The sequence below is a fragment of the Archocentrus centrarchus genome, chromosome 3, assembly GCF_007364275.1.
Source record: "Archocentrus centrarchus isolate MPI-CPG fArcCen1 chromosome 3, fArcCen1, whole genome shotgun sequence".
NCBI lineage: Eukaryota > Metazoa > Chordata > Actinopteri > Cichliformes > Cichlidae > Archocentrus > Archocentrus centrarchus.
Window position 1 is genome coordinate 8,879,432 of NC_044348.1, and position 18,227 is coordinate 8,897,658.

An 18,227-nucleotide genomic window follows, 5' to 3' on the forward strand; every position below is an offset into this window, starting at 1 on the left:
ATACACAAATACGGATTAGGATGCAGATTTATGTTGGTGTGTGGACTATAGCCGAAGGTTTATATAGTAATTATGCAACAATGCATTTCAGGTCATTTTATGGAGTAATGTAATGAGCAGTGCGATGGATTGCTTTCTCCAGTCAGTAATTAAGTACATTACTTTTAAGAAAAGTAACAAGTAATGTGTAAAACATTACTTTTCTTGAGTAAGGACCCCAACATTGACTGTGGCTAAGTTATAATTTCTCCTTTATACTTCTTAATGTTGACTTAACTGCCTTAACTTAATGAATTCCCTAATGAATTCCCAGCAACCTGGGCTCTCATAACACCTGAGCAGTGCCACAGACTGATCGACTTGACCACCAGGGGGCCCCCAAGCTCACCTAAATTTATTAGGAAGCCTTTTTTAATATGCCAGTGTTGTAAAACAGTGATGTAATTATACCTGTTATGATCTTGTTCCTCTAGTGTAGGTGTTGTAGTCCCTCACTGCCTGCTTCCCTGTGTTGTTTGTATCGTGTGCTTAGTGTATGGTTTTGCTTCCCTTGTCTTGTTCAGTTGTGCTCCCTGTTGTGTCCTAGCTCTCCAATTTCCTTGTGTGCGTATATATTGTTTGTGTCCTCTTCTTGTTCTTTGTCTCATTGTCTCACTTAAATAGTGTGTTACCTGGTTCTGAGTTTTCCTTTAGTTGTTGAATTATTAGCTCCAGTTGAAATTCCCTAGCTTCCTTGTACCTGATGTGCATCCAGAAATAAAGCTGCGTATTTTTGATTTCACGCATTTTTTTCCCCATTTTTTTCTTACAGTGTTTGGGTCTTTATCCTGCCTGTTACACTGAAAAATAGTGACACTTATATGTCAAGGTTGTTGAATATTTGCAAGGTTCAGTGGATGAGACATTCTAGCTGGGCACACCTTGGCTTTATTCATGCATGAGTTTTGAGACATAACCATGCATTTGTAAGCTGTAGTGGTTTAACCTGATTGGTTTACTCACTGTTCCTGTGGTGACAGTGTTCTGTTATTTTCATGCTGTGGTAAGATTGCATGGATAGACTAGTAGATCTCCCTTTTATACCTCATTCATGGTCTTGGAGTGCCACCATGTAATTTTGTGGTACAATGATATAATTACATATTTACTGGACTTTACGGCCCAATTGCTGACATTTGTATTCAATATAATTTCTCTGATGCCGAGTAATTCTGTATGCTGTATAATAATTATTTATATATTACAAATGGCTTATTTACTAGTCAGTATTTAGGTGATTTTCAAAGTTATGCAAAAATATACATCTTTTGGATGAAAACAGCATGTCCGTATTTATAAAAGAACTTACTCCTATTATGTACAGAATTTAACTATGTGCTAAAAGAAAATGATTCCTGAAAAGATGGTCAGAAGCTATAATAGCAGTAATACATAAAGAGGGAAAAGACCCTAAAAAGTGCACCTTCTATCGACATATAGGTCTTCTTGGGAATGATGTAAAAATCTTAGGCTCAATTCTGGCAAATAGGATGCAAGTGTGTTTAAAAACCTAATAAAGCCAAATTAAACTGGATTTATAGCTGGACGACTGGGATCAAATAATATAAGGAGAGTATTAAATATTCAATCATTCGCTAAAAAGACAGTCACCCCTCAAAGCTTTTAGCATTAGACGCTGAGAAAGTGTTTGATAGGGTGGACTGGGAATACCTATGCTATAAAATGGACAAGATGGGATTTAATACCACTTTCATTAGTTGGATTGCGACTCTTAACCAAAATCCAATTTCGAGGATTCGTGTAAATGGCTACTGCTCTGAAAAAGGGATGTGCGACAGGGGAACCCAGTCTCACCTGTCCTCTTCGCCATATGCATCCAAAAGATGGTTTTAGGTACTTGGGAGTCACATTGACTGATAACTCGCCCCAGCTATATAATGCCAATTATGGAAAGCTTTTATCTCAGATTAAAAAAGATTTGGAAAGATGGCAAATTCTCCCTCTGTCTCTAGTGGGCAGGGGGGGAACGATCAGGATAAATGTGTTGCCACGGTTACTTTTTCTCTTTGGCTCCCTCCCGGTCGTAGTCCCTAACACCACCTTTAAACTGCTGGACAGGCTCATATCTAGATTCATCTGGCAAAACAAACGTCTGAGAATGAGACTTAAAATTCTTTGTTCTTCTAAAGTCTTAGGCGGCCTAGTCCTCCCACATTTTAAAAGTTATTATTGGGCGGCGCAGCTTAGGGCTCTGGTTTCATGGATTAGGCTGGATACAGATACAAAATGGTTACAGGTGGAGCAATGCTCTGTAGCAAATATATCCATAGCAGATTTACCCTTTTTAAACAGAAAACAATGGTGAAAACTAAAGATACAAAATGAAAGGATAATGTTTACTCTAGGGGTGTGGGAAAAGGTTAGGAAGAAATTCGGGTTGCCACTTTCTTTATCTCGAGCATCTAGAATAACTGGCTTAGTTGATTTTGCACCTATTAAATTTGATGAGGGATTTGGTAAATGGGGAGACAAAGGACTGATTACAATAATCAATTATTTGCAGAGACAACATTAAAATCATTTTCCCAGCTTCAAACTGAATACAATATTGTTAATAGTGACCTCTTCAGATTCTTCCAAATAAGGCATTATCTCCAAGATCAAGAGGAACTAGACAAAGTAAAAAGGACGATTTTGAACAATTTGGACTGATGTAGTAGAGGAGAAAAAAGATTTTAAAAAGATTATTTCGGTTCTGTACCAGAAATTATGCACTGATCAAGATGAGAGAACTCTCCATGTAAAGAATAAATGGGAATTGGAACTTAATGTTTTAATCAATGATGCTGGCTGGGAAGATTCTTGGAGTAAATGGCATAAATGTCTTAATAGTCCAGACTGGAGAGAGTTTAGCTGGATACTGAGAATGAGATTTTTTAAAACCCCGATTGTGATAGCCAGTTATGATAATAATGCTAGTGCCCTCTGCAGGTGGAAGTGTGGACAAATAGGAGACTTTTCCCACATAGTTTGGGAATGCCCTATGGTAAAAGTCTACTGGGAGGGGTGAAAGAGGAAATAGGGAAAATTTTAAATTTAAATACAACCATGGAAGTCTACCGCTTAGTTCTGGATGATATAAACTTTGCTGCTGGAGACAGTGATGCAATATATATGTTATGAGCCCTTGTGTTAATTGCTCATAAGGTTATTATTGCAAACTGGCTTAGACCACATCCACCTACCCTGGAACAATGGATTCAGAGGTCAAAAACTGTCAACTTAATGGAGGACATAACAGCAACTCTGAAACTGCAGAAGGACACTTGTATAACACAAGATCAGCGATGTAGTGTATGCTGTTCAGTGCAGTGAAGAGTGCTCGGACCTCTACATTGGTGAAACCAAACAGCCTCTTCACAAACGAATGGCACAACATAGAAGAGCCACTTCGACAGGACAAGATTCAGCAGTACATCTGCATCTGAAGGAAAAAGGGCACTCTTTTGAGGATGCCAATGTCCACATTTTGGACAGGGAAAACAGATGGTTTGAAAGAGGAGTGAAAGAAGCCATCTATGTCCACTGTGAACAACCATCATTGAACAGAGGAGGTGGATTACGTCACCAACTTTCCCCCGCTTACAGTGCTGTCCTGAGCTCCCTTCCCAGACGTCTCAACCCCCATTCACACCTTTGTTCCAGTGACCTCAATAGGCCACAGGAAACAATGGAGCGGAGTCCTAAGTTGGTTTCAACTGAAACCACTGATTAAATATGACCCACGCCCCCTTCACACCTGGGCACATGTGTTCAAGCACATGATCAATAGAGGGTCATAACCACCTCCAGGGGACTATGCCCACAGGGGTTTAAATACCTGGGTCTCTCCACCATTTAGTTGAGAACTGAAGAAGCCTTTCGGATGAGAGGTGAAACGTCTTCAAGAAACAAAAAGAAGTCCAGTCGCCTTTTTTCGACCATGTCAAGGATTTGTTCTAATAAAAGTTAACAAAACAAACAAAAAAACAAAAACAAAAAAACCAGCATGTCCAACATGTCCAAAAGCAGGTCAGACATCCAAAATGACATATTTCCTAAAAGGCCTGTGTTCTCTACATCAGATGTGGCATTACTGATTCTTGTCCCAACCTCCTCAGCGTCACTGCCATGACACAATTTTACAATGTTTATCATACTGAAATACATTGTTTTTCAACAGGCTTGTGTAACAGCCTGTTGAAAAACAAACCATGAAACAGCAATGGATAGGGCCTCTTTCAGGCTTGAGCCGGCCCTGCCAGAGCTAATCACTTTAGATATAGAAAGGCTTTGGTTAATATTAGCCTCTTATGTATTAGCAAAACATGAAACATAATCTTTTTCAGTTTTTAATGTCTAAATGTGACTACTTTAACAAATAATTTCAGGCAAATGTCCACAATTACCAGAATGTTTTCTCACAGAAAAAGTAGTTAAGCTAGTTTAGCCAAACTGGCTAATTTTGCTGCTAACGCTACAACATACACAAAAATGCAGGTAAAGTTATAGTAAATGTTAAAACTGCCCACAGCTTTCATGACTTAGCCTCTCAACTGTTCATCCATGGTTACCGTGTTGAATTGAATTGAATTTTATTTATATAGCGCCAAATTGCAACAGTCACCTCAATGCACTTCACATTGTAAGGGAAAGACCCTATGATAATAATAGAGAAAATCCAACAGTCAAAACAACCCCCTATGAGCAAGCACTTGGAGACAGTGGGAAGGAAAAACTTTTAACAGGAAGAAACCTCCAGCAGAACCAGGCTCAGGTAGAGGCAGTCATCTGTCTCGGCTGGCAGAAGAAAACTCACACTTTTGTTAAAAATATGACCTCTAGTACTGATAGCAAAGTAACTACATTACTTTTAAACGTAGAGAGCTAAAATTGCTCATGTCTACAATACCATCCTCCTCAGGCCCAGCAGTTCATTTGGGGGACATGAGTCTGAGATGTCATGTACCATTTGTGTAATCTATGTGAGTCCTACTGTAGAGTCAACGGGACATGCTGAGCTTTGTAATCAGTCATTTAATACAGTCATGCATGTTTTGATTATAGAACAGCTAATTTTGATAACTATGGTTAAATCTGATAAGCATGTGTGTGTTTTTATCTAGCTTTTCCCTGACACCTAGTGGAGACTGACAGAAGATATGTGGCATATGATGAATGTTTGAAGGTCTGCAGTGTTTAAAAAATGCAAATTGAAAGCAATTTTTGTGGGGAGACATCATAGGATCAGTAAAATACTGTGATAAAAAACTAAACATAAAATGAGTTTATCACATTCATGAAGCGATGAGGCCAGACAAGCAAAAACACAAGTTAGTTCTTCCTATACCATCTCATCCTACTGTACAAACTGACAGAAAGCTACCTCTTTTGTTTAGTTTGTATTTATTTATCCATATGAAGAAAACAAAAATAACAATACAGTACAACTGCACTACTTCATATACTGTAGTGCTAAAAGACTCAGTTAAAACAAAGTTAAAGAGTTTGAAAGTGAAAAAGTTAAAACCCAACAGTCAAAACGACCCCCTATGAGCAAGCACGTGGCGACAGTGGGAAGGAAAAACTCCCTTTTAACAGGAAGAAACCTCCAGCAGAACCAGGCTCAGGGAGGGGCGGTCATCTGCCGCGACCGGTTGGGGCTGGAAATGAAAAAGTTAAAACCCAACAGTCAAAATCTCCTCTTACATGTGCTGCAGGTGGAACGCTGAACTCTCTTCTTTTTGCCCTAAAAAACAAACACATCAGACTTTTTATGAGCTGATACAAGCCATGCAGTGAGTGTTTTATCAGTTTCAGTGCAGTAATGTGGACATGTATGACTTGTGTGTTTTCACTTTGGACATACGTAGTTGTCTTTAGGAGACCACTCTGGATGCTGTTGTGCATGGAGCATTCTTTCCTCCTCAGCCTGCTTATAATATTTGGCCTGTTGATCCTCTGAGAGCGACTTCCACTGTGGGCAGAGGAACACACTGTCAGCATATACACTGCTACTACACATAACTACAGGACAGCTGGTACACATGCACAAACATGAGCATAAAACATTAACAGATGCATAAATCTACACAGAGTTTCACACTTACCCTCTCTCCTACGGCTGCATTCACAGCCGCATTCCTATTTATATTTAATTCTGCCTTCACCTTTGCCCTCTGCTCCTTCAAAAAGAGCATGAAGGCATTTGGCGGCTTCTTGATGTACAGCTGAGCCTCATCCTGCTGCTCATGACGCTTCCTCTTTCTACAGGAGGAAAACACAGAGTAAGAGTGCATGTTACCACTGTGTGCAGCTGTGAGTTAAGTGAGTTAAGAGGCTGAGTACAATAATTCATGCAGGCATCTACAGCTAAATGACAGATACCTGCACATCAGCTGTTCAGCAGCTGTGTTGACTTGTGTGTTTGTGTGTTTTACTTACAGTACTCCAGCAGGACGCAGGTTCTGCATCATGCGATCAGGAATCCTGAGCACGTTGCTACTCTGGAAACACAAAAACCACAGAACAGGTGGTCACACAAGCTGCAATAGTGTCATCTATCCACCAAGTGGCAGAATTTACCCTCTTTTTTTTAGACAAAAACACTGAAACTGAACATGCTACATCTGTGAGATGAAAAAAATATGCACGTGAATAATCGTAATATGCCTGAATGTTTCTGCTGAGGCTCACAGAGGTCAGTAATATGTGGGAGACCACAGTGTGCGAACAGGAGCTTACTGTGTTTGAAGGAGCAGCAAGAGGTACAGTGGCTGCTGCTGCCGCTGCTGTGGGGACGCCGTTTACAGGCCTCTGATACAACAGGTTCTGTGGAGGGATAGAGAAGGTTTAAAATCCATAATACTGACACAGTACAGCATTTCAAAGATCACATGATGAGCACCACAGAGTGCAGTGATCAATGTGAGGAGCACATCTGCATAAATCTGCATTCATTCATAGTTTTCATTGTTTTTTACAGCTTCACTTTGGCAATGATTCATTTACTGATCAGCAAAGCTTCACACCACAGTTATACACGGGTAAAAGAGAAAGAAAGGGCCTTTTCTCCTTCATTTGGCATGAAGCATTCAACAGGTTTAAGTACCTGTATCAATAAAACTCTAATGACATTTGTCACTAACTCTGTGTTTCTTACCACATCAGTGGATGGAGGGGAATCAGGGCTGATCTGATCCCCTTGAGGACCAGTGTGGGGGTCTGAGTAATGACAGACGGGCTCCAGCGGCTGTGGCGCAGGAAGGAGGGGATCACGGTGTTCAGGTATTGATAGTAGATCCTCTCCAGTGTCGTCAGAGAAGATTGCTTCTGTCTGGGGTTGACTTGGTCCAGCGTAGGAAGCCAATGATGTGGATGCATGGGAGTTTGCATCAGAAGCAGGGAGGACCTGATTTACTTGAGGCAACTGGAACGTGCCACACACAGGGACATTGAAACTTGTCCACTTGGCCTCTTCAGCTTCCTTTACAGGTTTGGATGCAGATGCTGCAACACAAACAAAAATGCAGTGAGTCTTCAGAGACTTTTAAAAACAGGTTCAGTATCACTCCAAGTGCTAAACAGGTCTCAGTAAAGCTTAAAAATTTTTCCCAAATAAGTTTTCATTTGTTGAAATGTACAGAATTTACAATCTTTGGTCTGATCCAGTAAGATTCATTTTTTGTCTGGTTTTCATCACATTTAACATGAAAAAAAATCACTGTGAGTCCCAGAAATGTCCTCTTACCTGTGCTGCAGGTGGAACGCTGAACTCTCTTCTTTTTGCCCTAAAAAACAAACACATCAGACTTTTTATGAGCTGATACGAGCCATGCAGTGAGTGTTTTATCAGTTTCAGTGCAGTAATGTGGACATGTATGACTTGTGTGTTTTCACTTTGGACATACGTAGTTGTCTTTAGGAGACCACTCTGGATGCTGTTGTGCATGGAGCATTCTTTCCTCCTCAGCCTGCTTATAATATTTGGCCTGTTGATCCTCTGAGAGCGACTTCCACTGTGGGCAGAGGAACACACTGTCAGCATATACACTGCTACTACACATAACTACAGGACAGCTGGTACACATGCACAAACATGAGCATAAAACATTAACAGATGCATAAATCTACACAGAGTTTCACACTTACCCTCTCTCCTACGGCTGCATTCACAGCCTCATTCCTATTTATATTTAATTCCGCCTTCACCTTTGCCCTCTGCTCCTTCAAAAAGAGCATGAAGGCATTTGGCGGCTTCTTGATGTACGGCCGATCCTCATCCTGCTGCTCATCACGCTTCCTCTTTCTACAGGAGGAAAACACAGAGTAAGAGTGCATGTTACCACTGTGTGCAGCTGTGAGTTAAGTGAGTTAAGAGGCTGAGTACAATAATTCATGCAGGCATCTACAGCTAAATGACAGATACCTGCACATCAGCTGTTCAGCAGCTGTGTTGACTTGTGTGTTTGTGTGTTTTACTTACAGTACTCCAGCAGGACGCAGGTTCTGCATCATGCGATCAGGAATCCTGAGCACGTTGCTACTCTGGAAACACAAAAACCACAGAACAGGTGGTCACACAAGCTGCAATAGTGTCATCTATCCACCAAGTGGCAGAATTTACCCTCTTTTTTTTAGACAAAAACACTGAAACTGAACATGCTACATCTGTGAGATGAAAAAAATATGCACGTGAATAATCGTAATATGCCTGAATGTTTCTGCTGAGGCTCACAGAGGTCAGTAATATGTGGGAGACCACAGTGTGCGAACAGGAGCTTACTGTGTTTGAAGGAGCAGCAAGAGGTACAGTGGCTGCTGCTGCTGCTGCTGTGGGGACGCCGTTTACAGGCCTCTGATACAACAGGTTCTGTGGAGGGATAGAGAAGGTTTAAAATCCATAATACTGACACAGTACAGCATTTCAAAGATCACATGATGAGCACCACAGAGTGCAGTGATCAATGTGAGGAGCACATCTGCATAAATCTGCATTCATTCATAGTTTTCATTGTTTTTGACAGCTTCACTTTGGCAATGATTCATTTACTGATCAGCAAAGCTTCACACCACAGTTATACACGGGTAAAAGAGAAAGAAGGGGCCTTTTCTCTTTCATTTGGCATGAAGCATTCAACAGGTTTAAGTACCTGTATCAATAAAACTCTAATGACATTTGTCACTAACTCTGTGTTTCTTACCACATCAGTGGATGGAGGGGAATCAGGGCTGATCTGATCCCCTTGAGGACCAGTGTGGGGGTCTGAGTAATGACAGACGGGCTCCAGCGGCTGTGGCGCAGGAAGGAGGGGATCACGGTGTTCAGGTATTGATAGTAGATCCTCTCCAGTGTCGTCAGAGAAGATTGCTTCTGTCTGGGGTTGACTTGGTCCAGCGTAGGAAGCCAATGATGTGGATGCATGGGAGTTTGCATCAGAAGCAGGGAGGACCTGATTTACTTGAGGCAACTGGAACGTGCCACACACAGGGACATTGAAACTTGTCCACTTGGCCTCTTGAGCTTCCTTTACAGGTTTGGATGCAGATGCTGCAACACAAACAAAAATGCAGTGAGTCTTCAGAGACTTTTAAAAACAGGTTCAGTATCACTCCAAGTGCTAAACATGTCTCAGTAAAGCTTAAAAATTTTTCCCAAATAAATTTTCATTTGTTGAAATGTACAGAATTTACAATCTTTGGTCTGATCCAGTAAGATTCATTTTTTGTCTGGTTTTCATCACATTTAACATGAAAAAAAATCACTGTGAGTCCCAGAAATGTCCTCTTACCTGTGCTGCAGGTGGAACGCTGAACTCTCTTCTTTTTGCCCTAAAAAACAAACACATCAGACTTTTTATGAGCTGATACGAGCCATGCAGTGAGTGTTTTATCAGTTTCAGTGCAGTAATGTGGACATGTATGACTTGTGTGTTTTCACTTTGGACATACGTAGTTGTCTTTAGGAGACCACTCTGGATGCTGTTGTGCATGGAGCATTCTTTCCTCCTCAGCCTGCTTATAATATTTGGCCTGTTGATCCTCTGAGAGCGACTTCCACTGTGGGCAGAGGAACACACTGTCAGCATATACACTGCTACTACACATAACTACAGGACAGCTGGTACACATGCACAAACATGAGCATAAAACATTAACAGATGCATAAATCTACACAGAGTTTCACACTTACCCTCTCTCCTACGGCTGCATTCACAGCCTCATTCCTATTTATATTTAATTCTGCCTTCACCTTTGCCCTCTGCTCCTTCAAAAAGAGCATGAAGGCATTTGGCGGCTTCTTGATGTACGGCCGATCCTCATCCTGCTGCTCATCACGCTTCCTCTTTCTACAGGAGGAAAACACAGAGTAAGAGTGCATGTTACCACTGTGTGCAGCTGTGAGTTAAGTGAGTTAAGAGGCTGAGTACAATAATTCATGCAGGCATCTACAGCTAAATGACAGATACCTGCACATCAGCTGTTCAGCAGCTGTGTTGACTTGTGTGTTTGTGTGTTTTACTTACAGTACTCCAGCAGGACGCAGGTTCTGCATCATGCGATCAGGAATCCTGAGCACGTTGCTACTCTGGAAACACAAAAACCACAGAACAGGTGGTCACACAAGCTGCAATAGTGTCATCTATCCACCAAGTGGCAGAATTTACCCTCTTTTTTTTAGACAAAAACACTGAAACTGAACATGCTACATCTGTGAGATGAAAAAAATATGCACGTGAATAATCGTAATATGCCTGAATGTTTCTGCTGAGGCTCACAGAGGTCAGTAATATGTGGGAGACCACAGTGTGCGAACAGGAGCTTACTGTGTTTGAAGGAGCAGCAAGAGGTACAGTGGCTGCTGCTGCCGCTGCTGTGGGGACGCCGTTTACAGGCCTCTGATACAACAGGTTCTGTGGAGGGATAGAGAAGGTTTAAAATCCATAATACTGACACAGTACAGCATTTCAAAGACCACATGATGAGCACCACAGAGTGCAGTGATCAGTGTGAGGAGCACATCTGCATAAATCTGCATTCATTCATAGTTTTCATTGTTTTTGACAGCTTCACTTTGGCAATGATTCATTTACTGATCAGCAAAGCTTCACACCACAGTTATACACGGGTAAAAGAGAAAGAAAGGGCCTTTTCTCCTTCATTTGGCATGAAGCATTCAACAGGTTTAAGTACCTGTATCAATAAAACTCTAATGACATTTGTCACTAACTCTGCGTTTCTTACCACATCAGTGGATGGAGGGGAATCAGGGCTGATCTGATCCCCTTGAGGCCCAGTGTGGGGGTCTGAGTAATGACAGACGGGCTCCAGCGGCTGTGGCGCAGGAAGGAGGGGATCACGGTGTTCAGGTATTGATAGTAGATCCTCTCCAGTGTCGTCAGAGAAGATTGCTTCTGTCTGGGGTTGACTTGGTCCAGCGTAGGAAGCCAATGATGTGGATGCATGGGAGTTTGCATCAGAAGCAGGGAGGACCTGATTTACTTGAGGCAACTGGAACGTGCCACACACAGGGACATTGAAACTTGTCCACTTGGCCTCTTGAGCTTCCTTTACAGGTTTGGATGCAGATGCTGCAACACAAACAAAAATGCAGTGAGTCTTCAGAGACTTTTAAAAACAGGTTCAGTATCACTCCAAGTGCTAAACATGTCTCAGTAAAGCTTAAAAATTTTTCCCAAATAAATTTTCATTTGTTGAAATGTACAGAATTTACAATCTTTGGTCTGATCCAGTAAGATTCATTTTTTGTCTGGTTTTCATCACATTTAACATGAAAAAAAATCACTGTGAGTCCCAGAAATGTCCTCTTACCTGTGCTGCAGGTGGAACGCTGAACTCTCTTCTTTTTGCCCTAAAAAACAAACACATCAGACTTTTTATGAGCTGATACGAGCCATGCAGTGAGTGTTTTATCAGTTTCAGTGCAGTAATGTGGACATGTATGACTTGTGTGTTTTCACTTTGGACATACGTAGTTGTCTTTAGGAGACCACTCTGGATGCTGTTGTGCATGGAGCATTCTTTCCTCCTCAGCCTGCTTATAATATTTGGCCTGTTGATCCTCTGAGAGCGACTTCCACTGTGGGCAGAGGAACACACTGTCAGCATATACACTGCTACTACACATAACTACAGGACAGCTGGTACACATGCACAAACATGAGCATAAAACATTAACAGATGCATAAATCTACACAGAGTTTCACACTTACCCTCTCTCCTACGGCTGCATTCACAGCCTCATTCCTATTTATATTTAATTCCGCCTTCACCTTTGCCCTCTGCTCCTTCAAAAAGAGCATGAAGGCATTTGGCGGCTTCTTGATGTACGGCCGATCCTCATCCTGCTGCTCATGACGCTTCCTCTTTCTACAGGAGGAAAACACAGAGTAAGAGTGCATGTTACCACTGTGTGCAGCTGTGAGTTAAGTGAGTTAAGAGGCTGAGTACAATAATTCATGCAGGCATCTACAGCTAAATGACAGATACCTGCACATCAGCTGTTCAGCAGCTGTGTTGACTTGTGTGTTTGTGTGTTTTACTTACAGTACTCCAGCAGGACGCAGGTTCTGCATCTGTCCCTGGCTACCTGTCCCTGGCTGACTGTACAGGTAAGCTGGCATCAAGGTGGGGGGAGCAGTCATTGGGGTTAGGGTGGTTGGTGCTGCTGGCTGGGGTGCGGCGGGTGTGCCAGCAGGGACAGAAGCTGGAGGTGGAGGATTTGGTGTTTCCCTCAACTGGTCAGGTACAGCATCCGTAAGAATGGATGCTTCACAATCCATCCCCTCCATGATACACTCGAGTTTTTCGTTAATGTCCATCTTAGTGACAGAGAGAGGGTTTATGTTAGTTAGTCTGAACAGAAGAATGACAAAGTCTGTCTGGGATCCTGTAGCACACATTCATAGGAGGTACTGATGATCCTCTCAGAATGGGACTGACTTTTTATATTATACATTATACAGAACTGAACTAAGGACAAGTATTATGTGGGAACAAGATGTACTTTCCAGCTAAATCAGTTAGTTTTAGAGTATTTAACAAAAACTTTAAGTGAAGTATTTAACATTAAATAAAGAAGTCAAATACCTTTAAAAGTGTTGTATTTATGAACTAACTGAAACCAAGCCACCTTTATTAAATATATAAGCTGCATTAATTATCGGACGAGAAATATTTAATAATACCAACAAGGCAGATGAGTATTTATAATTTGATTCGATTCAACAAATTTCCTCTATTCTTAGCTCAACTTCAGCTCCACCAGTTACAACATTAAAATACTGACATCTATAATTTGATAACTGATTAAAATGAACTATATTGCAGAGAGGGAAATATAGTAAGTATTGTAGTAACACAATACTCTGCAGATTAAAGTTACAAAAGCAAAAAATATGTGGCTTAAAAGTGTATTATTGAGAAGTTTCATTGCATAAACCTAAATAACCTTAAAAGGATCTGTGTGAGTACTTACAAATGATAATCAGAAACGGATTTGTTCTTTTAAAATCTTTGTTTTTGGAGCGCTGAAAAGCAGGTGTTCACACGCCGAAGTTCAACGATGAAGTGAATCATTTCAGTCTAAACCCGAGATATCAAAAACATTTTGGCTTTGATGTCCCGAGACCTAAAGACAAGATGTGTTTGATGTCTCGGGTTCTATAGAACACTGCAGAGGAGCTACATTGTGACATCACTTCTGAACATTCCATTCCACTCCTGCCTGTTTCCAGCAGCTCCTCGTCTATAATCTTTCTTTATGGCTAGATCAAGGTCCTCAGGGACTCCAGGAGTTGGTGGGCCCCCACTGAGCCCACAGTACATATCAGAATCCTTATTCCCTTAGAAACCAAATTATAAGCACAGACACAAAACAGTCCTCAGAAATCCTCATTTTTGTTTCTGTTTGGAGCAATTTATTTATTTAAAAAACCCTGCTGTTTTCTGTTGTTGAGTTTCCTTCCAGAACAGCTGATCAGAGTTAGTTCAATCAACAAGTATGATCACCCTGATTTAGCGCGTGTATCAGTATTCACCATGGCAACGGGAAAATAAAGAGCGGAGCCTCCATTTTAATCGTACGGATGGAGGATCGCACGTGTTAGTGTGGAACATGACGAGTCACTTTAATCAGCCTGATCCACTCTGTCATCATTATAGACTGAATAAAAGTTTGTTATAAGATATTATCATTTCTTTTATAATATCTGCTCTCATCATTTACACAACTTGAATCTCCATCAGATGAAGCTGAATCCTAGTTTCACATTTAATTCATAAAAGTTAATTATTCAGCTGCGGCCTGACGGACAAAATGCAGGAGACAGAAAGTGAAGATAAAAATGTGGAGAAACAGCTCTGAGTTTACTGACCGACCTGTGTGTTCGTGACTGAGACAGCAGCAGACCCGGGGCCGAAGCTGACCTCCGGTCAGTTTTTATTTAATTAAAAACTCATTTTGCTGCACTTTATGCAGTTCATTTTTTTTTTTCATTTTTGGCCACAGCGGCTTTTATGGGCAGTGTAGAGAGACAGGAAAAGATCCAGGGGAAGACATGCGGGCATATTGGCGACGGACCGGGACTCCAGCCCTCGCCGCCCGCACCGCAACGCGGAATATTCATGTGGCCGCCAGCCAGGCGCCCTACTTGTTTTTTATTTATTTATTTTTTTTTAATGGAGAATTCAGGTGGACTCTGGCACGGATTGCGAATCGGTTATACAGCCTATGATCACCGATTAAGGTGATTTTCAATGAATTACAGACATCATAACTTTCAAACTGTTGATTTAAGTCCCTTTAAATCAATTTAGTTCAGTTTTCAAGTCTTAGAATTGTTTCAGCCTCATCTTCACTCATTCACATCTTCTGATCCAGACATTTTTCCATCCAAAGTGTGTTCTGTGTCTAAAGCTTCATACAGATCATTGTGATGCTACAGTAAATGTTTCAGAGGAACTGACAGTCTGACAGGAACACAGACACAGGAAGACAAGGACCCAGGAAAACCGAATGAAAGCAATAACGCAAACCCTAGAACTGAATACAAAACCTAAACCAACAGAGAACCTAAACAGTGAGAAACACTAAGAACACACACAAGCCAAAAAGATACAGCAAAACAGAACTACACAAAACACTGGACCACCAGCCCAGGACCGTGACAGTCAATTATCGACGAAAACAGCTGTAGTTCATTTACAAAGCTTTGTTCTTTTATAAAGGATAAATGCTCCATTTCATCAGGTTGGTTAAATACTTCAATCACATAATGATGCTTAATAACAGAGCCAGCTCTCACCATTTTGGTGCCCTAGGTGAGTTGAAGGTACCTAAGATGTGCAACTTGGCCCCTCCCCCTCTACCACAGAGTGGTCAATGAAATTTGGGCTGGGTGGGTGTTTATGTTTTCTGTATTTCTTCATTATTGACTTTCAAGAGAGAACACAAAGAAGGGGTGGGCGAGGTATGCAGTCCGCTGAGTGCCCTTCGATCCATTAGTCATGGGTGCTACGAACCAATGACTGAGGTTTAGGTGACTATTAAGTCAACAAAATGGAGTCCAATGACAAAGCAAGACTATGAGAAGATGTTTGTTAAAATGATGTTTTAGTAATATTTTTTTACTGGAAAGATGCATAAAAATGGCAACAATATCATATCATCACATCATTCTGTGACCAAACAAGACCTGACGTTCCCCTAGAAGGGACAGAAGGCTTATAATGATTTCTTTAAGCTGTTCTTTTTCCAGGGTGGAATGATTGTACATGACTTGGGAACCCAAGTTTGAATTTATTTTGGATTTTCTCAGCTGGAATTTGCAGCTGCCCACACAGACAAGCTAAATGCTTTCTGGAGAAAAATTTTATGGTCAGACGAGACAAAGATTGAGCTGTTTGGCCACAGTGACAAGAGTTATGTTTGAAGGAGTAAAGGTAAGAGTTTCAAACCTGAGAACACTGAACCAGCTGTCAAGCATGGTGGTGATAGCATCATGCTCTGGGGCTGGTACTGGTACAGTGGATGGAATAAGTATGGAGGAGGCCTACCTCCAAATTCTTCAGCTTCACCTCAAATCAACAGCTACAGTTGAAACTTGAACACAGTTTGGTGATCCAGCAGGACAATGATCCCAAACACACATCAGGACTGTTTTTGGAACAGATAAAGAAGGCTAACACATAGCTGCTAGAATGGCCTTCCAGTGGTTCGGATCTTTGCCGCCGTCATCCCATCGTGGTGGTGTGTTTGTCTGTTCCTTGTTTAGCATAAAGATTCTTGGTTTTTGGTTTTGCCCAAGTTCTGCTCCTTGGAGGATTTTTGCATGCAGCCTGAGAACTCGGTAATAAAGCCACTTTAGGTTTGTGTCTGTCCACCAAGTCCTGCATTTTGATCCTAACTGCCTGCCACACCACTCACCTTGACAAAATCTACCAACTCTGCTAAGAATGGTCAACTATCCAGCCAGAATTGTGCCTGTTGACGCTTGTTGATGGCTACCAAAAGTGTGTGGTCGCAGAGCAACTTCTTAAGGGACATTTAACCAAATACTAATGGGGGAGTATGCATATATTTGAGCCTCTGTGTATACTTTTGAACCTGTTTGGATTAGAGAAAATCCAAAATAAATTCAAATGCGTGCACCCAATTCCTGTTTTTAGTTGTTACAGATGTATGCTGTACAATCATTGCACCCTGGTAAAAGAACAGTTCAAAGAAATCGTTAAAACCCCAAATTACCATGACATTCATGCCTATGATGAGTGGATGCAAACTTCCGACCATAACTGAATATTATTGTAATAATAATTATCGTTATTATTATCTGTGAGCTGTATTAAGCTGTTGAGTAACCACAGAAAAGCAGTAGCAGTGAGCTGAGTAAGTGAGTATAATGAACAGATATACATGCCCACAGAGTATCTGCAGCATTGTGATGCCCCATTCAATGGGCTGCAGTTTTTTATGGGTCATTTAGTATTTTTCTACAATTTTTTTTGTTTGAGTTCTGCATTTTATTTCAAATTTCCTTTATTGATATCAGGGGTGTAGTACTTTTTGTTTTTTGTATTTTTACATGTGTCTATTTTTCAGTAGCATTGTGCAGCCTGTACAACAATCCTGAAGGCATTTTGATAACTATTGCTTCCCAATTTGCATTTGCCGCCTGCTCTCCTCAAAAAAAAAAAAAGCTTCAACTTTCTTGGGCAAGGAGTTAGGACAATTGTGTAGAGTATCATGTAGATATAGTATTTGTTAGAGCTTATGTGTCTGTTTCAGAGTTAAATCTCCAAACCCACACCCTGTCAAAGCATTAGAAACTGGATCTCAAAAAAAGAAAAGGAAAGAAAAGAAAAAGCTGCAGGCAACAAGGTGCCAGTCTGTAAATTAACCAGCAATACTGGAAAAACACAAAGCAGCTCAAACATGCTCAGTGTTACCAATAAGAAGTCTAGAAGCTAAATACCATATAGATTCTTTAACCAGCTGGTATAAAAAAAATGAATAAACATATTTATTTATATTTACATTTATAAACATTTAAAGAGCAGCAGTGGTAGAGTGGGTAGTCCCTGGGCAGCTCTACTTGCCACATGGAAAAAGTGTCAAAAATACTTGATCAGCTTCTCTTACGTGCGCTGCAGTTGGGATTTTTGGGGGACTTGCAGGTGAGCATGCACAAGTTTGAAAACACCGCCCGGTACTGTATGTCCTCCATAGACAAATACGTAAACATCAGTGACGTGCAGTCGGGTGAGGCAGTGCCTCTCCTGTCATCATGACAAGTAAAATACTAACAATAATAAGAGAAAATACATTTGACTACTTGACTGTTCTATAAAACTGTTTTCTGAATTATTTCAACACTTTAACGGTCAATCTCACGGAATTTACTGTATGCATTGCCAGTTCAAACACATGGAAAAAATGCGGGATGAGGCAGTGCAGTGCTGTGTCACATACAACAAATGAAGCAGGTGGTTGGCGCATGCCCATTGCTGTCTCTCTTTATATAGCCAATATACATGTTTGATTACGCATGTGCACACATTCTGATGTTCCACAGTCTGTCTAATATACTGGATGAATGTTTGTGACATGTTTATGCTTTGTGACCGGCAGCGGTGGCAAAAGTACTGACATTCTATACTTAAGTAGA

The 18,227-nt window shown here is 41.1% G+C and overlaps 2 protein-coding genes across 2 annotated transcripts; both read right to left on the minus strand.

Annotated features, from left to right (window-relative positions):
- Window positions 1-5,497: 5,497 nt before the first annotated feature.
- LOC115778036 (transcription factor 7-like 1-B) lies at window positions 5,498-11,061 on the minus strand. The gene is made up of 17 exons (XM_030726064.1): window positions 10,866-11,061; window positions 10,566-10,627; window positions 10,232-10,388; window positions 9,991-10,098; window positions 9,831-9,870; window positions 9,243-9,589; window positions 8,825-8,911; window positions 8,525-8,586; window positions 8,191-8,347; window positions 7,950-8,057; window positions 7,790-7,829; window positions 7,202-7,548; window positions 6,784-6,870; window positions 6,484-6,545; window positions 6,150-6,306; window positions 5,909-6,016; window positions 5,498-5,788 (listed from the first exon to the last, which is right to left on the minus strand). Exons 2-17 carry the CDS (start codon window positions 10,595-10,597, stop codon window positions 5,732-5,734), a joined length of 1,956 nt encoding a protein of 651 aa, XP_030581924.1. The 5' UTR covers window positions 10,598-10,627; window positions 10,866-11,061; the 3' UTR covers window positions 5,498-5,731.
- Window positions 10,928-13,699, minus strand: LOC115778191 (transcription factor 7-like 1). Its single transcript, XM_030726249.1, has 7 exons — window positions 13,538-13,699; window positions 12,607-12,881; window positions 12,273-12,429; window positions 12,032-12,139; window positions 11,872-11,911; window positions 11,270-11,630; window positions 10,928-10,952 (listed from the first exon to the last, which is right to left on the minus strand). The coding sequence occupies exons 2-7, from the start codon at window positions 12,879-12,881 to the stop codon at window positions 10,928-10,930; spliced, it is 966 nt and encodes a 321-aa protein (XP_030582109.1). The 5' UTR covers window positions 13,538-13,699.
- Between the last annotated feature and the right edge of the window lie 4,528 nt (window positions 13,700-18,227).